Source organism: Etheostoma cragini, chromosome 2 (genome assembly GCF_013103735.1).
Source record: "Etheostoma cragini isolate CJK2018 chromosome 2, CSU_Ecrag_1.0, whole genome shotgun sequence".
NCBI classification, from domain to species: domain Eukaryota; kingdom Metazoa; phylum Chordata; class Actinopteri; order Perciformes; family Percidae; genus Etheostoma; species Etheostoma cragini.
In genome coordinates, this window is record NC_048408.1 from 22,741,151 (window position 1) to 22,767,114 (window position 25,964).

General features: G+C 41.8%; 2 protein-coding genes across 3 annotated transcripts; both read left to right on the forward strand.

Moving 5' to 3' along the window:
* Positions 1–229: 229 nt before the first annotated feature.
* On the forward strand, positions 230–4,995 carry tekt4 (tektin 4). The gene is made up of 7 exons (XM_034896054.1): positions 230–962; positions 1,630–1,700; positions 1,830–1,973; positions 2,124–2,210; positions 2,328–2,463; positions 2,546–2,700; positions 3,575–4,995. Exons 1-7 carry the CDS (start codon positions 435–437, stop codon positions 3,786–3,788), a joined length of 1,335 nt encoding a protein of 444 aa, XP_034751945.1. The 5' UTR covers positions 230–434; the 3' UTR covers positions 3,789–4,995.
* Positions 4,996–5,652: 657 nt separating this feature from the next.
* LOC117958893 (lysyl oxidase homolog 4-like) lies at positions 5,653–24,660 on the forward strand. 2 transcript variants are annotated; one of them, XR_004659816.1, is made up of 16 exons: positions 5,653–5,828; positions 6,709–6,977; positions 7,072–7,697; positions 8,332–8,543; positions 14,711–14,749; positions 14,869–15,076; positions 15,604–15,784; positions 17,343–17,497; positions 17,593–17,760; positions 18,307–18,469; positions 19,294–19,537; positions 20,625–20,740; positions 21,122–21,258; positions 23,506–23,617; positions 23,716–23,876; positions 23,936–24,660. XR_004659816.1 is itself a non-coding variant. In XM_034895590.1 (15 exons), the coding sequence occupies exons 2-15, from the start codon at positions 6,710–6,712 to the stop codon at positions 23,784–23,786; spliced, it is 2,700 nt and encodes an 899-aa protein (XP_034751481.1). In that variant the 5' UTR covers positions 5,653–5,828; position 6,709; the 3' UTR covers positions 23,787–23,927. The 2 variants fall into 2 exon arrangements, 1 of the variants encoding a protein (XP_034751481.1); XM_034895590.1 differs by lacking the exon at positions 23,936–24,660 and having other exon boundaries at positions 23,716–23,927.
* The last annotated feature ends 1,304 nt before the right edge of the window (positions 24,661–25,964 follow it).

The following is a 25,964-nucleotide window of genomic DNA, read 5'->3' on the forward strand; positions in this document are numbered from 1 at the left end:
AGAGAGCCACATTTATTTAAACCAACCACATAATCTAGCTTTCACACATGAATCAATGATCTCATTTAGCTAAAACCTTGCTGGTTTGAGAGATTTCAACATGTTTTTAAGATTCAATAATGTATTTCAATATCAACGGCGGCAAAATTACATAGTACACCCATAAAAGTGTCCTCAAAACACTGCTACAATTACAATACAGTAACAATACAATAATACTGAAACTGTAGTTTTTAGACTGTGTTTGTTACACTAAATCAATGACTGAAATTGACATTTAATCCCTAACAGTTTTGATAACTAGTCACCTGAGCCAGAGCTGCTCCTGCCAACATGAGTAACCAGGCAACAGTAAACAAACATACAGCTCGGTTTGCTTCAGGACTGTGGAACTGTGCATAGTCTACCTGTAGTCTAATTTAATTGTCAAAAAAATGAGCTCTGAGGTTTTAGTGTCAAGACCCCACTATGACAGCAGAGCAGTGGCTCAGAGAGTTTCGGTGAGAGACCCTCATGTAGAGCTTGATGTGCCGCAGCCGTCCTCGGGCTCAGCCACAGCGGGGTACCGCTCAGCTAAATACTCTCCGGCTGAGTGGTTCAGAAACTACCGCACCGTGCTTCAGCAGGCCGGTACCGACCGCAACGTAGCCCAGAGCATCCTGCGAGAGTCCAAAACTCTGCACCAGGACACCGAGGCTGCCACTTTTAAAACCCAAGCCTTGGGAACACGTCTTCTGGGAGAGAGACTACAAGAGACCCACTACTGGAAGTCTGAGCTGAAGCGGCACGTCGACAAGCTGCTGGCCGAGACAGAGTCACTGCTGGCGCTGAAAACGAGACTGGAGAAGGCGCTGGACGCCACCGAGACTCCGTTTGCCATCGCCACTGACAATCTCAACTGCAGGGCTAGGAGACCTGGAGCAGACCTAGTCCAAGACACTGTGGAGGAAGAGCTGGTGAAGGTAACCATTAGCTTTATTATAAAGTTTATGAAGCTGTGTGCCAGACAGGACATAACTAAGGATTTTAGAAGAAGTCTCCATAAAATAATAGTTAGCTTTAAGTAATAGGACACATGTAGAATACAGCAATTATTTCCCAGAATAGATAAAATTAATAGACCTACTTACTGTCCGCAGTGACATTAACAACAGTTAGTATGTGGTGAACATTAGTTAACAGTATTGACTCATTGTTACTCACTAATGGGATACTTTGGGAATTGACACTTATTATTGGGAGACATCATTTTTTCAAATTAAAATAATAGAGCTGCAACTGTTAGTAAAGTGAAAATGATTACATTTGTACTTAACATTTGTTAATCAATTCTAGTAAATATTCATGCAAAATGCCAACTATTTGATCACTCCTAAAATGTGAGAATTTGCTGCTTTTCTTTTTCCTAAATTATATTAAATATGAATACATAAACATGTACATGTATATAAATAGTTTTTGGACTAATCCCCAAAGTAATCTGTAGATCCCAATGAAATAACTCAGTTGTTGTGCTCTCGCTATTTTAACTATCATGTGTCTTGTAGTGAACTATGTGTAACAGTAAAACATCACCAGAAGAGGGCTCACTGTTACACACACTAACAGAAGTGTGACTGTATTTTACAGGAAGTGGACTTGATCAGGAGCATCCAGGCTCTTCTGAAGAGAACTATAGCTCAGGTTGTCACTCAGATCAAGTGAGTGTCAGAGCCCGTTTCCTGAAGGTCAAGCAACCTGTCATGCAAACATACTTAATGTATTCTTTTTTGAAGCTCTAACAAAGATCTAAATTATCATCCTTCGGTTTGTGTCTTTGTGTGTGTCAGGATGAACAGAGAGGCCAAACAGATGTTGGAGTTAGACTGGTCTGATAAGTACCAGGCCTACAACTTAGATGACCACAGTGGAAGATACAGTAACACGAGCCCAGATACGCAGCACCACCCAAGCTCAGCCGCCCTGCAAGACCAGTGAGTGTGTGTGTGTGTGTGTGTGTGTGTTTGTGTGTGTGTGTGTGTAACATAATTTACAGTAAAATTAGAAACACATTCATTAAATGAGACCCAAATGATAAACAATGTGCATAACTTTCATGCAATTTGTCATGTTGTCTGCTGCAGGGTTTGTAACTGCACATTGTGGACAAAGTTTACACAGGACAACCTGTCCAAGGCCTTGCAGGAAGAACAGACCACCAACAGTCTCAGGTCAGATGTGGTTTAAACATGTGCATTAAGCCCTGTGTTACAAAGATTACATTAAAGGTAACAATGTGAAACATTATTTGAAGTTTTTTTAGTAAATATAGTGGTGCTGTGTGTCAGAGTGCTGGTGGAGCGAGTGCTGCAGGACACCACTGATGATCTGAGAGTCCAGTGCTCCAGCGTGGACAGAGCCTTCAGCCAGCGATGTGCAGAGCTGATAGAGGCCAAAACCCAGCTGGAGATGAAGCTCGCACAGGTAGAAAAACAGACTGAACAGACTGACAGAGTGGCTGATTGATTGGCTACTTGTTAAATTTATTGTGTGATTGTGTGTGTAGGTCTTGGAGCAGATTGGAGCCCAGGAGAGGAACATTGTGGCTCTGCAGCAGGCCATCCACAACAAAGAGGCTCCACTGAGAGTAGCTCAGTCCAGACTTTACCTCCGCTCCCTCAGACCCAACATGGAGCTCTGCAGAGATGAGCCCCAGTTTAGGTACACGCACACATACACACACACACACACACACACACACACACACACACGCACATAGAGATGGATGGTTTCTTTACATATTACAGTAAATAAAGAAGAGCAGATATTTCTGAAGAGGTTACAATGCTTTAACACTTAATTAATTAAACCTCAAAATAAAAATCCACATTAATATGTACAATTTATAGAAATTGCAGGATTGTCTTTACTGTAAAAGTCCTGAATGTCCCTATTTGGATATCGGGCTGTGTTTCAATTTTCCTTTTGTTAGAATACTTAAGTAATATTTACCTTCTTTAATATTATGTAACTCTGAGTGCTCAGCCGTGAGACAACATGAAAAATGTGTTTAGGGATTACAACAGATAGCTGGTTACATGTACAGTTCATGAAAAATATTTAGAGATTTTGATGCTGCCTGTGTAGTGGAAGTCAGCCCACTGTAATCCAATGTAACAGGAGACGAGCCGTTGAGGCTCAAGAGCTCACTCTGGTGGAGTAAATCCTTGCAATAGTGGTGAAAATGGTGAATATGGAGAAGCTCCTACTTTACCAGCAAATGTTATGGTGGGATGAACATTCTTTCAGCCTGCATTTTTTATTCCCTCTCTATAATGCACAAACAATGCCTTACTATCAAGTGTTTTATTTTTGTGTACTTAGATGTCACACACACACAAAATGTATTATTTATTATTATTGGTCCTTATTTTGATGATATAGGGTTGTGTTTCAATTTTCCTTTAGTTAGAATTATTAATATTTACCGTCTTTAAGTTTATGTAGCTGTGAATGCTAAGCAGTGTCTTGTCTTACTCTATTGCTTGACATCCTTTCTTTCTCTCTTCATTTTGTGTGCTTCCTGTGTCTGCAGTTTGGAAGGGGAGGTGAGGCAGATCGATGCCACTCTGGCATCTCTGCACAAGCAGCTGAGTGAGGCCAGAGGCTCCCTGTCCCACCTGGAAGAGTCACGCATCACCATAGAGAAGGACATTAACTGTAAAACCCACTCGCTGTTCATCGAGAGAGACAAGTGCATGTCTCACCGTAAACGCTACCCAGCGGTCTCCACACTGTCAGGATACTGACGACGAATCTGAGTGTTTGTGTGAAATTTGCTTTGGTTTTGCTATTTTTCATGTTAATATCCTGGATTGTTTTGTCTCTCTGTGCTGTGTGTAAAGATCAGGGAGATATTGTGTCAGCAAGAAACTTTAAAACTAAGTATATTTAAAATGTTTGTATGACTATATGCTAAAAGAATTTTCACATCCCACTTAATGTAATGCAGAAACATATAAATAATAATAATAATAATAATAATACATTTTGTGTGTGACCTCTAAGTATACAAAAATAAAACACTTGATAGTAAGGTATTATTTGTGCATTGTAGAGAGGGGATACGTTTTGAGGCAGACCAAAAATGCAGGCTGAAAGAATGTTCATCCCACCATAACTATTGCTGCTAAAGTGGTAGCTTCTCCATATTCACCAAGGTTACTAATGTTTAACAATTGCAAGGATTTACTCCACCAGAGTGAGCTCTTGAGCCTCAATGTCTCGTCTCCTGTCACATTGGATTACAGAGAGCCGACTTCCACCACACAAGCAGCATCCAAATCTCTAAATATACATATCTCATACATAGACAAGTAAACTGTTAAAATCACAATCAACATGTTACAGCAAGTTTTACGTTTGTGGCACAGACATTTATATGTGCTGTATATGAAACAGGTTTTAAAGACCATCTCTTCTAATCCCAAAACACATCTTTTGTGTTGTCTCACTGCTGAGCACTCAGAGCGACATAATATTAAAGAAAGCAAATATTAATTAAGTATTCTAACAAAAGGAAAATTGAAACCCAGCCCAACATCATTAAAATAAGGACCGTCATGACTTTTACAGTAAAGACAATCCTGCAATTTCCTGCAATTTTAATGTGGATTTTTTATTTATTTTGATTACATATTCAGTTTATGGTTCAATTTAATAAGTGTTAAAGCATTGTAGCCTCATCTTTAGAAATATCTGCTCTTTTTTATTTGCTGTAAAATATAAAGCAACCGTCCGTCTCTATTCTTAGAGAGAACTTCCTTTCTGTGAGAAGGTGCCACGACTGAGGATGTTATGAAACTGAACTTGATGCAAAGAAAAAAGAGTTCAGACAGGCAGCTCCGTTCCTACTGTGGAGCACGTATTTATTTCATGACACCACTAACTGTGGGCATGGGATGGTGCCAGTGCTGCTGCTCTGCGTGTGTGTGTGTGTGTTCGTGTGTGTGTGTGTGTGTGTGTGTATTAGGTTTAACTACATTTGTGGGGACCAAAAACCGGGAATACAGTTTACTTATGGGGTCCTGACAGCTTTGTGGGGAAAAAATGCTGGTCCCCACAACTTTAAGGGTCTGTTTGAGGAATAAGACTTGGTTTTAGGATAAGGGTTAGAATTAAGTTATGATTAGGCTAAGGGATAAGGTTAGGCATTTAGGTTAAGGTTAGGGTAAGGGGCTAGGGAATGCATTATGTCAATGACTGGTCCCCACAAAGATAGTGAGACACACTTGTGTGTGCGTGTGTGTGTGTGTGCATGTGCATGTGCATGTGTGTGCACATGATTTTACTATTATATGGGTCATGAATGCACGCCCTTTTAGTCTTTTCAGACATGTTTGGGGAAAGTGATTTTTTTTTACTTAAGAGTTTCAATGAGGATTGGTAAATGTAGCAACATACTTTAAATAGATTGAACAAGTGTTGACAAGACTGTGTTGGGCTGCACAAATTATTGATTTTACGTCTGGAGAGGAAAAAAAAGAAAGTGCATATATCATGTTTGGATTCTCTTTCCTTTGTGTTTTTATATATGTCTGTGGTCATAGTTTCTTTGATGGACGTTTGGTGATGGAAAGAAAAAGAGAAGGAGGTGAAGGGAAAAAAATAGCTTAAATTAAGAAAAATGGGAGGGATGGATGAAGTGGCAGATCAGAGGGAGTGACAGAAAAAGTAAGAGGGAGGGAGAAGAGGAGAATAGAGAGACAGCAGGACCAAACTCACATCCTTCTTTTCCTCCAGTGCTCGCTCCCTTCTTTCTCCTTGCAATTCCAGACTGAGATCAACAGGTAAGTTCAACTTCAGCCTTTTCTCTTTACTTCAACTTTTCTCTCACATGTTGCTTCAGTCCTTTATTCAGGATTTCATTCCTGCTGCTGCCAGAACTCATTCACACTCATCACTCCTTAATGCAGGCCTAGTGAGTCTGGCAAGTTGATTTTTTTAAACATGTTTGTACTGATAAATGTTTATGTAGGCATATCAAAAGCAGAATTGGATGGATGAGTTGACTATAAGGTGTCTCTTTTGTCCTCCAGATCTCCATTCCTCTTGCTCCTTCCCGCTCCAGTTTATTCCTCTTGATTTTAGTGGTGGTCTCAGGATGAATTAATCATTCCTCATTAACCAAAACGTCTCTCACGGATGCTAACCAGCTGCGTTATTTATGTGTGAGAACATTTTTATGACGGTGTTTATTTGCTTTTGTGTCTGTTGGCTAAATGCATGCAGCTAAGCTTGAGGGTTTGTGGAAAGCCAAAGTTTCCGTTGGCTGGAGTGCAAGGCTACTTTTAACTTTGGTTATTACCCCCTTTGCCCTGACTGGTTCCGACTGACTCAAGTCTCAGACTGTCCTGTAAATGACTCTGATTATTTTAAACGATAAAAACATCTATCAATCTTTCATTTTACTGCAGGCTGTCCCATTAGGGTTAGAGAAGAAGTTTCAAATTATAGGTTTTGTCAGGGTATGGAATGTTAGTTCCATGGTTTTGTGTGATTTTTGGGATTTTTGTGGTAACATGTGCATATATATTTAGGGCCTACTGCTTTACATGTATCTTCTCTGTTTTTTACAATGTTCTACTTCTCCTTAGGCCTACCTAATGTCACAAACCCTCCATTCCCATCAATTCTTCTCTCTCCTTTCTGCTTTTTTTGGTTCTCCAGGATGCTGTGCCTCGGCTCCCTGTCCACACTCCTCCTCCTGCTTCTTCTCTACCCCCCTCCGGTGTCTGCCCAGGAGGTGCTTATACGTCTGGCAGGCGTAGGCCGTCGCAATGCCAACGAAGGACGTGTAGAGGTTTTCTACAATGGCGCATGGGGCACAGTGTGTGATGACGAGGTAGATCTTAATATGGCCAATGTGGTGTGCCGTCAGCTGGGCTTCCAACGCGGCTTGACCTGGGCACACAGTGCCAAGTTTGGCGAGGGTCAAGGTATGTCCAGCCAATGGCGTTTAGTTTTGAATACCTTACTACTAATGTATTATTTCTTTTGATTCAACAACTTACTGCCTTTTGTTCCTGCTAGGTTTGATCTGGTTGGACAATGTGCGCTGTACGGGCACAGAGCTCTCCATTGCTAACTGTCGCTCTAATGGTTGGGGAATCAATGACTGCACCCACGCTGAGGACCTGGGGGTCATTTGCAGCCCAGAAAGAAGACCTGGCTCCCCCACTGTCACCGTGGAGGAGGCTCCTTCATCCTCGAGGCACCAGCCAGGACAGAGAAACCCACCACAGTCTGTTCCACCCCCAGCCCACATCTCCTCATCTTCTGCAAGAGGCCATGAGATCGCCCTCCATCGTAACCCAACTTCTTCCCGTCGCAGCATCATCTCCCCGCAAGAAAATGGCCATGAGATCCAGATCTTGCGACGGAATCGAGGCGGTTCAAGAGCAAGCCCGCAGGTCAGCCCAGCTCTGCCACAAGGGCACCAGCTACTTTCCCGTCTGGCAAACAGCGCCGCATACGGGCAGAGACAAGACACAGCAAGGAGCAGTCCACAATCCGAGAGACGAGAGACAGAGGGACAGTCAAACAGGCAGTCCCGACCACAGGCTGAGCGTAGGAGTGACAGGCATCAGCAGCTCAGTGGGAACCATGTTGAACCAGAGTCTAATGTGGAACTTGAGACTGATGTGCACTACACACAGGTAAAAACACATATAACCTCCAGTAGACTGCAAAGAAGTAGCCCAATCTAACTTTATTCAGAATCCCTTACATAAATGTCATCTGTGGAGCCACAGGCTAGTGGACATGTCTAATTAGAGACAATGCTAAAACCAGACCTTCTTCTGATCCAGCTCTTCGGCAGCCTTAAGTTTAGGACCCAACCACCAGAAGCTCAACAGTGTCTTCCTTCAAACTTGCAGGAAATTCAGACCAGAGGAAATTGCAAATGTATCACTTATGTTTAATCTTCTTTCTTTTCAACTTGCAGAGTTTACACTTTCTCAACCATTTTGTAATCATCATGACATGTATCATGACACATTAAACAAACTATGTTTTCTGTTAGTTTCCTTCCTGCTGCCTATGTAATGTGGAAGATTAGAGAGTGTGATGATTAGAGACATAGCATGTCATCTTAACATGTTATTCTTCTCTTCACTGCGTGCAGTCTGCAAGAATTTAGTTAAACAAATTGTTGTTTGAACAAAGATAAAGTCATGTTTATTAACTTCAGTTTATCCTGTTTTAGTGTGTGTGGCAAATATCTTTCCTGTTTTGGCAGTCTTTATTTAGGATAAACCAGTCCATTCTCAATCTTAAAAAAATTTGCAGGGGTCTGATAGGGTTCACTTAGAAGAGGCTCGACTACGGCCTGTGCTGTCCAGCAACCATGGCGGTCTGGTGACGGAGGGAGTGCTGGAAGTGAAGCATGCTGGGAGGTGGCGTCATGTGTGTAACCAAGGCTGGGACCTCAGCAGCAGCCGTGTCGTCTGTGGCATGTTAGGATTCCCTGCTGCAGAAGTGTTTGACCAAAACGCCTACAGGTGAGTGTGCAAGAGTGGACATGGCTGAGTGGCAGAGTCCGTGCGTGCGTGTGTATTTGCGTGCGTGTGTGTGTGTATGTGTGTCTGTGTGTCTGTGGTTATGAAAGGGATGGAAAGGTGCGGTGGACCTCACATCCCTTTACGGATTAGACAGCCCCATGCCTGGACTGCTGTTCCATCCCCCCTGTAGTACGGAGGTTAACCACAACTGCTGTCATTAGTCAACCCACACTTGGCATGACATGTCCACTGTGGCATTAGCCAGGCCCGGCTGTCCACCAGGCCTGTCTGCCCCATTGGCTGAGTGGGCCCCTTACACAGACCTTTAAAATAGTCTTAGAGAGTATGTTATTAATGTCAGATCCAGAGTACACGATTATTATCATCATCATCATCATCATCATCATTGTGTGTGTCTTCACATGAAACCTCCCTTACATGGTTTCTAATCGTATGTAATTAAGAAACCCTTCAGGGAAAACTGTGTGCAGCAGCACTTTCTAAAACAGAGTGGCATGTCTGAAAGTCTGAGGACGCACCTCTATTATCTTATGTAGATATACCATTGAGGCAATTTGATCTCTATCACTATTATTAGCTCTAAAAACCCTCTGTACACTACTTAGCCAGCAGCAGATAGACATAGCAACTAACTGGTGAACGCAGAGTAAGGTGACCAGATTTCTGAGACAAAATCTGGGAAACCAATTCCCCCTAGGACAGTCCATGGGCATGCTCCCCTGTAAGAAAATGTTGTTTATTTTAACGTTTAAATGCATCAAACTGGTGCACTTTGAAAAGAAATTTGAAGGTTAGACTTTATTTAACCATGCACACACAGGTGGAATAGGTATTTTTTATTCATATTTGTGCATTGATGTCACTAGGACTCAAACTAGTAGAAATATATGTTCCCATTTGTAACTGTGATTGTCTGGAATCTGGCAATATATTATCCATTATGGTGGGACACTCTGGCTAAGCAATTTACAAAAATGCCTGTGATGACATAAATATTTTACACATGAGAATACATTAAAATGTTGGTAAAAAGTTGGAGACCTTGTAGAAACAAAACCGGATTACTCGGGTTAGTTAGTTGTTAGTTGTATCACTGCTGATAATGTTAGCAATAGCTGTTGCATATTGTAAATCATACACAGCCTACACATGTAGGTTAGATGTAAAATAATACATAACATAGACGATAAACAATAAAACTTAGGCTACAAGAACACCTTTGGTTTACTTTTCCTATCAGACACTACTCATATCGTTAACATGAGTGCCAGATATTTCCCTCAGGAGTTGGCGGAGGTCAAAACATATTTGAATATTTGTTTAGGATTCATCAGATGGATATAAAACTTAGCTGTTTGCTAACATGTTCGACAGATGACTGAAAACACGAATGATGGTGATGGGGCGTCTAAACCTGGTGTCTATTACTGTACTTGACTGTTTTGATAGTTAGTTGCTGCATGGGAGCTGTTACATCACAACAATGTGCTATTTTACCCAGTAGTGCAGTCATAGATGCAAACAGAAAACCCATTGAGTTACAATAGCCAGTACTTTTTTAAACTTGTTTATTGTCCCTCAAACATGAATCATTTCCCTAACTAATAATGTCAGGTTGTTATGTTGAATCTGTCTCTGTAAATCCAGCTCATCCCTCCAACTTTAGCCATAAATACCCACTTCAGCACCTACACAAACCTTCAAAGCTCTTACACACGTACAGTACCGTAGAAAAACCTCAATACCTCACTCACACACACACATGCTAATACATCCCTGCCTCCACCCTCGTTGCACAGCATCTTACAAGACTTTACATAAACTATGTCCAGAATCCAGGCGCACGTACAAACAAATATAAATACACACTCAAGCTCGTGCACACGCAAACACAACCCTCTGTGTGTCCGTCTGTCTGACCACAGAGGTCTTTTTATGGCTTGGCTAACAGGGCGACTGTACTGACCGCTGGCCTGCCCTGCACCATCTGTCTCTCCATGTCGTCAATAATTAGCCCCTGTGTCCTGCTCCGCTCTGCGGCAGGACAGGCTGCTTCTCCTCAGCTGCCCTGTTCACCACCACGGCCACAGCCTAGCAATGAATAAATCTCTCTTACAGTGTCTTATCTCTTTTAAGGCATCTTAAGAGATGTTTTCTTCAGATGAAGAGATACGTGAAAAGCTTTGGTTTGGTCAAATATACCTTTCAATTCCATAATGGTGGTTAGCTGGTTGTCCACCATGCTAACTTTCTAAATTGATTGCTAATATGGACAACAACACTGAAAACACCTAAGAGTTGACTGAAGAAACATCATATTTCTGTTCCAAGAACCCAACCAGCAGCTTGTGTAAAGACAGGTTCAGGCCAGAGAATGTTGTTTGTTTTTTGTCAACCTCCACCCAGCTACGTGGGAGATGAATGGAGCAGCCATTTTTGTCCGACAGTAAACATCTGAGATGGGGAGCTTTTTTTTTAACAAGCAGCGAAGTGGATCACTGGCATCTGTTGGAAAATGTGTCCACATATTTCGAAGCAGATACTTATGTTGGTGATTGTCCTTTTGAAAATGTTTCCCAAAGTGGAAATTATGATGCATTTTTATATTTAGCGACAACCATTTTTTGCCACGCAAGCAAGGATCTAGTGACAGCAATGTTGGTCGGCCTGTCAGACTTAAATATGTCCCTACAAACATTGGATGGATAGCCATGAAATTTGGTGCAAACATTTATGGTCCTCAGAGGATGACGCACACTCGGTGGTTCCTTGACTTTTCTTTTAGCGCCAAAAGGAGGTTGAAATGGTCATAACAACTATGCGATAGATCGCCATGAAATTGAAATTGAATACAGACATTTATATTACAAAGAGTTTCAATTCAATATTTTATTTTTATAATTCTAGCATGGTCAAAGTTTCCACTTATCCAGTGGAATGTTTCAACATCTCTTAAATGTATAAAATTTGGTCCCGAAATTTATGGTTCAAAGTTAAGCGTGACTGTAGACTCTTGTACATTTATTAATCCAAGCATAAGTCACATCAAATCTTCCTGGTTCTACCGACTATGCTGGCAGTGGTCCATGCCTGCTCTTCCTTGGGGTTTGTGTCCACTGGAACAGCTGCAATTATGGTCAGAGAGATCTACTAGAATATTCTCTTGACTGAACCTGCTGCACACCCTTTGCTGTGTCAGCGCTTCTTTCTCTCGCCATGTGGTTGTTTTTTGTTGTTTTTTGATGTGACTGCCTTTGTCTCTGCCTGTTAAGTTACTCAGCACATTTTACTGCTGTTTAAATACTCCCCCACTTTGCTGTGCTTACAAAAGGCAAGTGCTCAAGCTATTTTCCAGCTCCCTTGTTTCATCACATCCACACTCTCTTTGAGGCTGACAGTAACTATTCTTCTAATTTACCCCTTGCTCCTTCTTTCCTCCTCAGCTTCTTTTTTAGAGACTTTGTAGGCCTTTGTGGCAATCATGCTAAAACCCACATTTCATGGAAAATACGTCATCATGACCCCTTTAAAGTTTTTGGAACATGGAGGTTGATGGGACTGTCTAGAAGTTGTTGTGGAGCCTGTGGGGCAACCTGCTGTCTCCTGAATGAGCCAATTGTTACAGTTAGGCAGCTTTGCATTCAGGCAGTATAATAACAGGTTATTTCTGCTTTCCTGACAGTCAGATCTTCTACCACATGGCTTATGGTATTGTGTGGTCAGAGTTGCATAAAAAACCTGGCACCGATCTGATGATCCTGTGAAGTAAGAAAGTCTTCTTCTGGTTGAAAGGATTCAGCAGTGCTGCGGTCACAACCTGTTTGTTGTGCCCCAGGCTTGAAGCTCTGGTTCACTACCCTTCCTTAAAATCTCCTTGTAAGAGCCTCAACTCAGCTCCAACTTGTATTTCGACCTAACAAAGAGCAACATCCACCATGCTTTTAACTCTCAGCAGGACATCTCAAATGTGTCTTGAGTGAACAACAAAAGAGCATGCTTTCTCTCGTCCTGTGAAGTTAGGGGATGATAAAAGTTGCCCAATTCCCAGGGACTTACATCACTCTCTCCTTGTTTCCCAGCATGCAGTCTTAACGTTGGGTAACAACACTGGGGGTTTTAAAGAGCTTTGTTATTAAAGAGGCAAGGCAGGGAAAGTTGATATGTACGTGCATATTTCCATGTCTAGTGTGTGTGAACCAACATGCTACTGCTCGACCGCACAGCAGACACTGCCAAGCAGAGCAGACAATTATATGGGTAGCCCCCCCCACCCATCCCCCTTCTCCTAAAAACCATGAACTAACACCCCCTCAAAGTCTGTCTCTTAGTCTAATTTAACACCAAGTTATGAAACATTTTTAACTGTGCAGACACGCGCAGATAGACACAAGCAAATACACACAAGCAAATACACACATACATATTTGCAGTGCACAACAAAGTCACATAATCTGCTCCTTCTCATCAACATACAGAGAAATCTATCCTTCTAGATCCATTCTGTTGTTTTTATATACCATTTTAAGTGCCCTGTTCCCTTGCGGGTATTTCTAGTTTTAGGGATCTTCATGTTTTCAGACCAGACAAATATGGAAACAGGAAGGGTAACAGCAGGAAGGTAGAAAGGAATAAAAGTAGGAAAGAATGAAAGAGAAAAGAAAACAAGCATTCAGGAGAAAAAATGAGACCAGAGGTAAAGAAGAGGGATTGAAAGAAAGAAAAAGAACTGAAAGACAGAAAGAAAGAACAGAAAGTTGGTATGGAAGTAAAGAACAAAGAAAGAAAGACAGATTCTGTACTCTCTGCAATATTGTATCTAATGTGAACTAAATACGAGCTTGAAACTAGTGACTCCAGGCAGAGTAAAAAGTAGCCGGATATTTTCCCCCATACAGTAGCTTGTGTGGCTCAGGGCTTCCATTGTGGGTTTCCTACTAGGCCCCTCCAGGCTCAAACTAATTTCTCCTCTGATATTGGCACTGTGCACAATAACTCAGATAGATTACCGGTATACTGGGGTTCTCCTGGAGAGGAACCATATCCCGTTTTAGGTAGCCAAATATTTAATTGCATCATGAATCTGGTTTTACAGTAAACTCTCCTCCTGTCTATACTTGGTAATGTGACTCATATAACTCAGATTTGCACATTCATGAAGGGCGTCAGTCACGCTGCACCTGTCTGTGGTCACACTGGCCGATGCAAGCTGTCTGTGTGTGTGTGTGTGTGTGTGTGTGTGTGTGTGTGTGTGTGTGCGTGTGTGCGTGTGTGTGTGTGTGTGTGTGTGTGTGTGTGTGTGTGTGTCTCACAGAGGGACACTTCCCAGACTTAGCCTGGTTTGTGAATCATTCTTTTTATTGAATCATCACTTTAGTTCTTCACTTTTTTAGGTTTTATCATGGTGTGTGTGTGTGTGTGTGTGTGTGTGTGTGTGTGTTTGTGTGTGTGTGTGTGTGTGTGTGTGTGTGTTTGTGTGTGTGTGTGTGTGTTTGTATGTGTGTGTGTGTGTGCGTGCGTGCGTGCATGCATTTGTACGTGTGTGTGTGTGTTTGTGTGTGACCAGGCGTAGGGGGGCTCCAATTTAGTAAGACCCATGAAGCTAGACATAGTTTAAACCCCTGTTGGAGTTGGCAGACCTCAAGAAGGCTTCTCAAAAGGGGATTAATATATAGTGGCTCATTCATGTTTTTTTTCCACATGGATTCTCTAAACCAGACATCCACTGTAGACATATAGACAAACACTGAAACAGAAATACTCATGTATGTAGAAATGGAAGATCTAAAAAAGTAATGACAAGAAGGTGGTGGTTTGAGAGAAAAGAGGGAGTTATGTGATATGTTATTGTAAATCTTCCTCTCTCTTTTTCCCTCCCTTTCTCTTACATAAGGGCTATGTTTATCCAAACACACACAGACACACACCCTGTGTGCATGTTGTGTCTCCCTCATAGCTCTCAGTTTGTTTATTGAAGGTTTGAGAGACAGAATGGAAGAGTATAAGCATGTTAAGGAAGATTGAAGAGGAAAGATGAGATTGGGCACATGTGCAGACCGTGGGAGTGTATAGGACAGCTGGTTGTTTAGTCTACTCGATGTAAAGAAGCACAGTTATAACTCAAGAGTGGGATGTTCTCTCTCTTTCAGAAAACTGTGGGACTCCAAGTTAGCTGATCCATCCTCCAGGTAAAATCAACAAAGGCTTTTTGAAGGCTATAACTTTGGTTTTAAAGTTCATTAGTAATAAATATTCCTCTCATGTATCTCCCTGCTTTCTCTGCATTCTCCATTTCCCCCCATTTCAGGCTGAGGACGCAGATCAGTAAGAAGGCCTACTGGGTGGAGAAGGTGCAGTGTCAGGGCAGGGAGGTCTCTCTGTCACAGTGCCAGGCCCAGCTGTCCCTCCCCAGGAGTGATGTCCCGTGTCACGGTGGCATGCATGCTGTGGTCCGCTGTGTCCCTGGGTCCCAGTTCACACGTTACGGCAGAGCACCTGCACCGCCTGCCGTGACGGTCAGTGCAGAGGTGGAGATTCGGAAAAAATAGATTTAAAAAAATCATGGAATTGTTACATTTTATTGGATATTTGAAATTGCATATTTGTTTTCCTGCCCACATCAATACCACTCTCTTGTCTGTTTGCTAAATCTGAAGCTACAGCTAGTTGATTTGCTTATTTCTATGTTGGGAAATGTTTTGCTCTGTCCTGTGTGTGGCTTCAATCTTCTCAATTACCTATTAGCAAGTAGATGAATAAGTGTATTTGTCAAAACTATTCCTTTAAAATTATAACTTTGATGCTTTGAAATTCTCTTCTTCAAGCAGTTCATTGAAATGTATAGAGAAAGTAATCTTTTGTCTTCAGTCTAGCCATAGAAGCGGCCCAAATATTGTTATCAGGCTGAAATCTAGTTTATTAGCCAGTCTAACTGTTAAATCTGAAAATGTAAATATGAGCATCAAGACCCTGACAGTATAAGATTTCTAAATCACTTCACAAACTTCCATTTTGCATCTAAACTCTTCCTTTTTCATTTCAGCCAATTGTGCGTCTCAAGGCAGGGCCCAGGCTCGGGGAGGGCCGTGTTGAGGTGCTGAGGGAGGGAAAGTGGGGCACCGTGTGTGACCACCTGTGGGACATGGCTGCAGCCAGCGTGGTCTGCAGAGAGCTGGGCTTCGGGACGGCCAAAGAGGCGCTCACCAAAGCCCACCTGGGACAGGGTAAGATAGGACACATCAACACAGCCACACACATGGTATATCCGAAGTGCACTTTGAAGTCTTTTTGGTGCTTTTCAGTGATGCATTTACTCACCATGCCTAGTGAGGTCATGGTAGAAAACAATTGTATGTTTGAACGAAACTATAACTGGGTCTTTGTCATTTTGTCCCATAGTGAGCGGAATCATGAAATCATAACGAGTCCCGGCTACACCTCTGATGACCACTTATGTGTTTAAGGGTACCGACTTTGAATGAGCGTTGAGCTCAGTGAGTCATTAGACTAAACACGCCTCAGCCTGAATGTGTGTTGCTAAAGCACTCCAAGAACCAGAGCAAACAAATAAACCCAGATAAATTGTTTACAGCCTGACTTCTACTTCTATTGCAGAAGCCGATTGTTGAGGAACTCTACCCATGACCAATTATACGAGTGTAAACTATGTTCGGAGGTTCCAGCGACCAAAGCAATGGCATTTGTTGTTGTCAAAATAAACCTGCTGTGTGTGAAAAGTTGGTACAGCTTTGAAACCAGGATGTCAGGCAATCAGCGCAGAGCAGGACCAAACGTTCAGCAAGACTGTGATTACTTTGGCACTGCTTTTGTTGTGGGCATGAGAGTATGGAGGCTAAGTTGTCCAGCAATAATAGAGTTAATCATTTTCACAGGAAACAGACCCCACTTTCACAAAATCAGTTATTTGCCGCACCTCTGCAGTCTCTCTGTAATCACATTCATTTCCTCCCATTATCTTTCTGCCCAAACGAGCACATAGCATGTCCTATAATGGTGGCTGCATTTCCTTCTCTCTGCTTAACTTAATGAAGTAAATCATGGCAATGTATTTGAGTGCTTTAGGACTCTATTTAAGTAGGTGCTGTGGTGCAGTTATGTCTGAATAATGAACATGGTTAAATGTCTAAATGGAGCATTTTGGCTCTTAATGCCTCAGGCCAGTTTACCAGAGTTGTGGGAAAAAATGTAAGGCTCTGTGTGTTGCAAGAGCAAGTATACTCACAAAGTATACATCATTATTATTGTTATTATTTATTAAAGGCTCATTGGTAGCACAGTTAGAAGAGAGCGACTCAAAGAGAGACTTGACATCATCAGCTATTTAAGGCCAAATTACAGGGCTTTAGCCTGGGCCTCACACACCTACGCCAACATGGATGTGTTCAAAGATTTTCCTCCGTTTTGCCATTTGAGTACCTATTTTGGTTCATAAAGCATGTGGGCAATTTGCAGTACAGAGTGTACAGTAAGTTAGACAGAAAACTCTCTGGCTAAGCTCAGTTTCAAAGCCACATCATAGGTCCCGATCATGTCTGGGCTTTTAATTCCTCTCTCTGTGGATATCTGTGGCTGCAGAGCCTTGTGTGTGTGTGTGTGTGTGTGTGTGTGTATGTGTATGTGTGTGTGTGTGTGTGTGTGTGTGTGTGTGTGTGTGTGTGTAAGTGTGTGTGTGTGTGTGTGTGTGTGTGTGTAAGAAGCCTGTCTTTGTGCACGCGGTCCATAAGAGACATGGGAATGAATCAACACGACCTTCTCCTGCAGGTACTGGCCCCATCCACATGAACAGCGTGCAGTGTACAGGCAGGGAGAAGTCGATAACAGAGTGTACCTACAGACAGGTGCCGCTTTACAGCTGTAAACACAACCAGGATGTAGCGGTCCGCTGCAACGTTCCTAACACTGGCATGCAGGCCACGGTGAGAAACACACAAATACACGCATTTATGCAGACAGCCATTCAGCGCTATTCACAGACTGACAACAAAACTCTTTCTCCTCCCATGATATTCAGGTGCGTCTGGCAGGAGGCAGAGAACCATCAGAGGGCCGTGTGGAGGTGCTGATGGAGGTTGGAGGGGTGAGGCGTTGGGGCTCCATCTGCAGTGAGAACTGGGGCATCAACGAGGCCATGGTGGTCTGTCGACAGCTGGGTTTGGGTTTTGCTTCAAGTGCTCATCAGGTGAACAACAGAATAGATCATGTTGTATGTAATTGTCTGCTTCACTCTCCTCTTTTGTCTCTAAGCTTTTGTTCTGTGCTCCTATATTTCCTTCTCTCCCTCTCTCCTTCTCTCTCTCTCTATCCTCTCTCCATCCTCCTGTTTGTTAGTCTGTGCTGTGTTATTACTGAGGCCTGAGGTAATTACAGGCCTTTCAAATGTCCACTTCCAGTGCACCAAAAATAAAAGAGGCAAAGTGAGGCGAAGAGAAATCTGGATAAATTCACAGAGCAAACAGCCTGAAAATAGAACTGTGCATGGAAAGGGTAGCCTGAGTGTGTTAGGAGGGGGGCTTCTGGGAGCGTTTAACAGGCAGTTTTAAAATTGTGAAAAAGAGTGGAAAGTGTGTTTATATGTGCTGATAGCTCCTATAAAAAAGGGGGTTCTTTGTTTGAGTTTGCCTTCAGCTCTGACTTTTGTTTTTACAAATCCAGAAGTGTTTAACACATATGCACAAATCTAACAATTTTGTGTGTGATTTTGTTCTCTTCTTGTGTCTCTGTACAGGAGACCTGGTACTGGCCTGGTTCTTCAGATGCTGGTGAGGTGGTTTTGAGTGGAACGCACTGCATCGGCACTGAGATGTCTATCCAGCAGTGTCGCAGAAACACAAATGTGTACTGTCCCAGAGGAGGAGATGGCAGAGCTGCAGGAGTCACATGTGTAGAAAGTGAGTCCAAAACCAGCGACCACAGAGACACATTTGTGTTTTGTTGTGCAATGTTTTTCAAAGGGGAACTCCACAGAGCCAACACATCAAAGTCTTGGGGAGTACTGCACTGTGGAAAAAGGTGTATAAAGCCTTTTGGGGGGCTTTGTTTGAGGCTTAAGAAGTCAAGTCTTGGGGTGTGGTGTGGAGTTAGAAAGTGAACTCACCAGACCTCTGTAACTCCTCAAATCTGCCTGTGGCTAGTGGCTTGAGGCTAAATTAGTTACTACTAGCATAGCACACCTGTATCTTTTGGTGAACATTTGAATTGGGAAGTTGGAATTTCCAAGATCCAACTCCAGCCCTTGGAGTTGGATTTCCGACTAGGAAAGTCAGGAGAGCGCTCTGCGTATCAACAGTATCAAAACCTGTATTATTAGCACTACCGTCTTATTTGTGTCTAATTGAATCAGTTGTACACACAGTAGGCTACTGTCCAACTTCTCTCTGTGGACATGTTGCCCCGGTGCACAAAATACAGCATAATTCAAAGTTATCCACTGGTATTGCTTACACTGGAGCAAACCCCACTGTGAAATATTGTTTTTTTTATTGTTGTACTGTAACACGGTTAACTGGAACGTGTTAGGTAAATGAATTGCAGCACTTGACTGAACTTTTGGCAGTTGAGTTGCATTTTGGGTTATGTAGGCATCAGGTTTTGACAAGGAAGAAAAATGCTTAGAATAAAAAGATAATATTTTCTGTCTCACAATGCAATGGGAATGCAATTATAAATTGGTGTAGTTCTCTTTTAATGAAACTCTGAGCCTTGACCCCTGCAGCTGCTCCAGACCTTGTCCTGGATGCTCAGCTCGTCCAGGAGACGGCCTACCTGGAGGACCGACCCCTCCACCTGCTGTCCTGTGCTAATGAGGAGAACTGCCTGTCTTCCTCCGCCGCCAGGATGAACTGGCCCTACGGACACCGCCGCCTGCTGCGCTTCTCCTCCCGTATCATGAACATGGGCCGCGCCGACTTCCGACCCCGAGCCACCAGAGAAAGTTGGACATGGCACCAGTGTCATAGGTAATACTGAGGGTGGCGGGGGGCCCCTTGACCCCAATCAGACATTTACATCCTCCTCCTTAACATTTACAGTGTTTGCTTCAAGCCTTGTGTCACTTATAGGAGCTTTTAGGTTTTCATTTGGACCAACAGCTGCTTATTTTACGCCTTCTGCCAGATAGGGAGTGACCCTATGGTGATTGGAGCTGCTGCAGGGTTTGGTTAGAAATGAAATGAAGCTGCATTACCTTCTCTATGGCACAGGACTGGGCATCATTATGAGGTGGCGTGAGTAAACAGAAGTCTTTTAAAAAGAACAATGTGGAACTAGGCTACCAGAGGTAAAAAAAGTAAAAATAAATGTAATGACTGCCGCACATGATGAATGTAAGATCTGGACTATAAATAACCAAACTCATGTAAAAGTATGTTATTTAGCACAATAAACACAATATTTTATCCTTAAAAAGGATGTTTACAATAAACATCCTCCTCACTGGTCGCCCAGTAGTTACAGTTAGAGCCGTAACTGCAGCCTGGCCTCTTATCTCAGCGGTTGTGGTTCTGTGTCCCAAAACGAGAGGCACATTTCAGCAGCCCAATCACTACCTCCCCAACCAGCAAACACATGGTTTGACCTTTAGAACAGTCTGTTCTGGGAATGGTTCTGTAATGAGAGAACAAGCACCACCAAACTGGTATCTATGTGCCCACTCTGTGTTTTAACAATTGTTGTCCGTGTCTGTTTGACGCCTTCGCAAAAACGTACCAGGTTTTATGGCTGCTGTATTTCAAATAAACCTCAGGGTTGTTGTTGTTTTTCAACAGGAGGATGTAGGTGTTAACAAAAAAAGCAACAAGTACAGGGAGATCTTTCTTTGTCTCTTTGACAACATTCTAACATTTAAGATATATTCATTCATGAGAACAATGCACATAAATCAAAATTTCTGGAAATGTTCCAGTGTTATCCAGCCGGCTAATTTTAAACTATAGTACTTGTTACCTAGCATGCATGTCTTTAAAGTGGGGCTGTGAGGCAGCAGGGCTAACGATTTTTTTTTACTTCCATCACATATTAATAAGGTCATCCTTATCGCATTCTCAGGCACTACCACAGCATCGAAGTGTTCACCCACTATGACCTGCTGACGCTCAATGGGACCAAGGTGGCGGAGGGTCACAAGGCCAGCTTCTGTCTAGAGGACACCTACTGCCCTGAAGGTACAACATGAATACAGATTAAAGTCCAATAAATCTGCTTCTCGAGGGAACAAACAAGAGAGTCAAGAAAACCTAAAAGTGCAACGCTGAAATCCCATAATGAGCATTCAAAGCCATGTGGCAGGCTGTGCGATCAGAGGCCAAGCCTAAATTGATCTTGGCTTCATAAAGCCCAGACAGCTTTATGCAACTCAGATCCTTTCTATTCATTTGACAGTTCCCAAAAAAAGAACTGTTTTTTAAATCATTTTGCTTTAATTTCAGGCTGGTTGAAATTCAAATCCACAGCTAATGATAGCAAAGAAGATTTACACATCACAGTCTTCCCTTTTTATCTCACCTCATGTGTTTCCAACTGTCGTTTTTTTCTTTTTCTACCAGGTATCCATAAGCGGTATGCTTGCTACAACATGGGACAGCAGGGTATTTCAGTTGGCTGCTGGGACACCTACCGCCACGATATAGACTGCCAGTGGATCGACATTACAGACATACGACCTGGCGAATACATCTTCCAGGTTAGGAAGCTTGTTGATAAAAACAACAAAAGTTACTATAGTTAACTATAGTAACTTTTTTTAACTATAGTTATGTAGTTATAGTTAATTTTATCGCACAGTCCGCTCAGCTGTCCATACAGTTAATTGTGAAATTGCTAGTCGAATGAAAATACTGAGGAAAAGAATAATCCACCTTTCAATCTTCATGGTGAAAAACAACCTCTTAGATCGGGCATTAAAGTGAGAGAAAAAAGAAATAAACAGAACAGTGTTTCAACATAGGAAGGCGCACATGAGATAAAAGCTGTGATAAAAGACCATAATTTAACCTGAATGGCTCTTGGCTGGTGTACCATTCAGGTGTACAGTATGTAAGGGTGTGTGAGTATTTAAGGAAAGGGAATTTATGTAGAAAGTAGACCTGCTATTAGTCCACCCTTTAGAACGTGTAGGCTTTTTGGTGGTGCAACAGCTCTGTCAGCACTTTACATTTAGTTTTATGTTTAAAAGCAAAGTTTGTTCTAGACATCCAATCGGCTGTGGTGAGCTACTCATCTGTCCTCCTTCTCTGTCATTTGTTCTATTTTTTCACGGCAGCTTAGTGGCAGCAAAGTGATGTTTACAGTTTCCAATTAGTGTTTAAGTAAAATCTAGATGTGTATGTGTGACTCGCGTGTGTGTGCGTGTGTAGACAGGGGTACGTGCAGGAGTGGTCTTGAGAGATAAAACCACATGCATGTCGTAAACCAGAGATCCACTGTTGCCACGACGACGTGACCCAGCAGCAAAGTTTGTGGTCGGGATCGTGGTTCAACAGTAGTTGAGCTGCTCATAAATTTGTGTAAGAAGTGAGAGATGGAGGGAGGGTGCAGATGCTCGCTTGTCTTTTATGCAACTGGGTGTTTCTTTGAGTCTTCACCAAGAATCGCAGGGTGGCAGCCTTTTTTAGGACCATACATTAAAACCGATGAGTCACGTCCACCTCTGCTTGATTGCTCCTGATTGCTCCGTCATTTAAAAATCAGCTGCAAAACCTCACAGCCTTTTACATGACAATGACAACCTTTCATTTTTCTGTAAAACAGGCTGTGGGCCCTTTGTTTCACATTATTACAAGATCTTTTAAGAGGGCATCAACTGCCACCCAGTTAATATGGTGTTTTACATTGGGACTATAACATGTGTGCTGAGATCATTGGCTGCTCTTAGTATGCAATTTAAAATATATATATATATATATATATATATATATAACCAAATTTGGCTTAAAATGTAATGAAAAGAATCATATTTATGAAGAGTTTACATCTTAAAATGTGCCTGTAAATATAATTTGAACCACAAAATGTATACTGTACCTAAAAAATGAAACTGGGTTGCTTTGTTGAATATGTGGTCAGGTTATCTGTTTGATGTGTGCATCAGGAAAATTCGTTTGTGTGCTTCTCTTATATATGGCCGTCAGGCAGACAGGGTGGAAAACAACCAACCAGGGCAACCAACCATGGGTACAGCCTAATGATAGGCTGCTACTTAAATCTAAATCCCAAACTGTCATCTGATCTCTGGCACTTTTTTCCTGCATGGAGATAACAGTGGAAAGTGATGTCATGCATCGCGTTCATGCGAACCCCTAATTTACACATCAGGAGCTGTATAGAAAAGAGTAGAACAATAATCCTGTGGCTTCTCAGTTGACCTCGTGGAAGACCAGTTGTTTCCTAACTATCTAAAGTAAAGTTACTTCTCACTTGTTCCCTTTATTAAAAAATACTCCTTGCAGTGTTCATGATCTAGACAGAAAAGTACTTTTGTCAAGCAACCAGTGAAGTCTCTCGGCTCCCAGCCAAGAAAAGCTCTTTATTTCCAGATAGGTTAAGTAATCATTGACAGTGTTAAGGGGCATTTGTTTGAATTTTGACCAATAATTTAAAATAAAATAAAAAAATCATAGGTATAAGCTTAAAGGAGCCTTTCAACAAAATATACTCTGCAAATAGGGAAATACAACACGCAAGCCTATCTGGGAAGCTATAACTACTTGTGAGAGTGGTTCAATTGCCTGGGACATAAACAGCAAAAGAACTGCACTAGATTCTGGATACATTTCCATTGAGCATGTCTTGAGCAGGCTTTGCACATCCTCAGTTAAATGTCATCCTTTAATAAATTCTGTTTGATCAGAAAGGAACTGTACTTAACTGTGAGGAGGATGACTGACTTGAATCTTGCAGCATCTTATCTCTAGTGTATTTACTCTCACAGGTGGAGGTCAACCCTTCCTTAGACATGGCCGAGTCTGATTTCCAAAACAACGTGATGCGCTGTCGGTGCAAGTATGATGGAGAACGAGTTTACATGTTTGGATGCCATGCAGGTAGAGTGTGAAGACCTTTTTTAGTCAATGTTTACATCTCAACACATCCTTGTTGCTGTGTATTCTACTTCTCTTCTTTTTGTCTTTTTTTTCATCAGGTGATGCTTACAGCGCTGAGGTGGAGGACTTGTTTGACCACCAACGTCAGATCTCCAACAATTTCCTGTGAATTAATGAACACGCAGATTTGAGGACAGAACAACTGTACAACTTCTAACCACACCTCAACATGTCAGGGAAAAGAGGTTGAATGACAATGACATGCCAGTAAATAGAAAGAAGAGGGTCAGAGGGAGGAGGGTGGGAAACTGGGATGATATGGGAGGGACTTCATGCAAAATAACCAATTAGGATCCCATAACCTGACAGAAAAAGACTAAAGTAAACCATTACAAGCATCATGTCACCATGATAAAAACTAGAGTAGCTCACAATTTTAAAAGTGTGTCCTGACTTTTGTAACAAATGTAATTCCCTTGATCAAAACTTAACCACAGTTAAGAAAGTAATGACATGAAGGCACAATGAGAACAACAAATCCTTTACTTTTACAGTACACCACCAGGCTGTCGTTCATATTAAATCAACCCAGTTAACAGACTGTCTACAAAACTCTGTACATGCTTCCTGTGCTTTCACTGTTGACATTACTAATGCAGTATTTACTGTCACAACTGTGTGGTTTTTGGTTTGAATGAGAATTGTTTTTTATTTCATGGTGCTATTTTGACTTTTGAATAAATATTGTAATGTATTGCAAATGTATTGTCATGTACAGTTTTATATTACCTCTCTGGAATATTGTTCTTTAGATCTAATAATTTATGCAGAAATTTAATGTACTTTTGAGTTGAATCTTGTCCCTGTGTGGCTGTGTTATGTAATGTTTATTTTATGATGACAAATATTTTCACTTGTTTGTTTTTCATCTGTTCAGCATCAGAAGCATCAGATGAGAGGTGGTTGCACCACGTTACTGCGCCTTTAACAGGACTTGGTAATGGTAGTTAAAGAATAAACGTCAAATTGACAAACTATGGTTATTTGAGGCATGGTTATTTGACTGCAGAGTTTTCTAATGCAGAACAAAGATAATGGATAATGTTAGTTTCTGCAGAAGATGTAGGGACTACGATAACTTTAACTGACAATGTAGGAAAAATAAATAACAAAAGGACAAGTTACCCATAACAGCAGCAAGCAGGTTTAACAGTGCATTATGCAATTTTGATTGTCTCATCACAACAGTATGGTTACTCCTTTGCTTCCTTCATCAGATTTAAAATAAATAAATAAATAAAGATCTACAGTGAAAAAGATTAAAGCTTCAACAACGCCTGGGTTTCTCATCCCTTCCCAGAGGAGCCTGGGCTAACCCGTATTTTATGGTTGTTTCCAACCTCATTCCCACTGATGAACCCATACAAACTGTGGAAACTCTCACAGCTGCCCATTGTCACATTACATAGGCTATACTTTAAATAAGTTGCTTACTTTGCTCTTATTTTTCCCCTTTTATGAGTTGAAGAATATCATTTTCACTTTCTAAAAGTAAAAGGACAAATTGAAATCAAACTAGTTATACAAAGTTCCAAAACAATGTTGGAAACTTTAAAAGAAATTACACTTTTAGTTAAATTGGCAGAAGACTGCTGATGTTGGCTATTACTGGCTACTGTTTTGTTAAATGTTATGACTATACTATCATTTTGTGGATATGTTAAAAGAAGTCTATGAATAAAGAACTACTTAAATTGCTTGGCCTCTAAGGCCACTGTGGCTACGAGTGACAGTTTGGCTAAATGCTAAACTACTGTCTCGCATTTAGCTAAAGTGCTCTGCTTCTGTATCAGTGGGACACGTGGAGAAGAGTCACAAAGTCAGGAAACCGGATCAGTCATGTCCGTTATACAGCAACATAAACTTCCATTAACGTTAGCTAAATTAGCTCACATGAGCTAACATGAGCTACCCTACTGGTCACAGGCATACCAGACCAAGTAAAATAAAAGACTAAAATGTGTTGAATTTAAGAACAGTGTGTTTTATTGCTTGTAAGTTCAACTAGATAAATGCAGATAAATGCAATTATAATACTATTGTTCAGGTGGTGCTCATATATCAGTTTGAGTTGAGTTGAAGCAAAGCTCTGAATTAAAGTTAGGAGGGTGATGGAAGGTGTGACTGCAGGCTGTGCTTGGTGCTGGGACACTCACCACCCTACACCGCCAGAGTCCTTTAATGTGGTGGGACATTAGATTATTGCTTCATTTGGACCATGCCTCACATTAAATTTGCTCCATGACATGCAGCATGTCTAGGGCAGAGCTGGCACTTGGAACCACTA

Coding starts and splice junctions, on each gene's coding strand:
- tekt4 (XM_034896054.1), top strand. CDS start 435: ATGAGCTCTGAGGTTTTAGTGTCAAGACCCCACTATGACAGCAGAGCA. Junction 963..1,629: donor TGGAGGAAGAGCTGGTGAAG/GTAACCATTAGC, acceptor TGTATTTTACAG/GAAGTGGACTTGATCAGGAG. Junction 2,701..3,574: donor AGAGATGAGCCCCAGTTTAG/GTACACGCACAC, acceptor CTGTGTCTGCAG/TTTGGAAGGGGAGGTGAGGC.
- LOC117958893 (XM_034895590.1), top strand. CDS start 6,710: ATGCTGTGCCTCGGCTCCCTGTCCACACTCCTCCTCCTGCTTCTTCTC. Junction 17,498..17,592: donor ACACTGGCATGCAGGCCACG/GTGAGAAACACA, acceptor CATGATATTCAG/GTGCGTCTGGCAGGAGGCAG. Junction 21,259..23,505: donor CTGGCGAATACATCTTCCAG/GTTAGGAAGCTT, acceptor TTACTCTCACAG/GTGGAGGTCAACCCTTCCTT.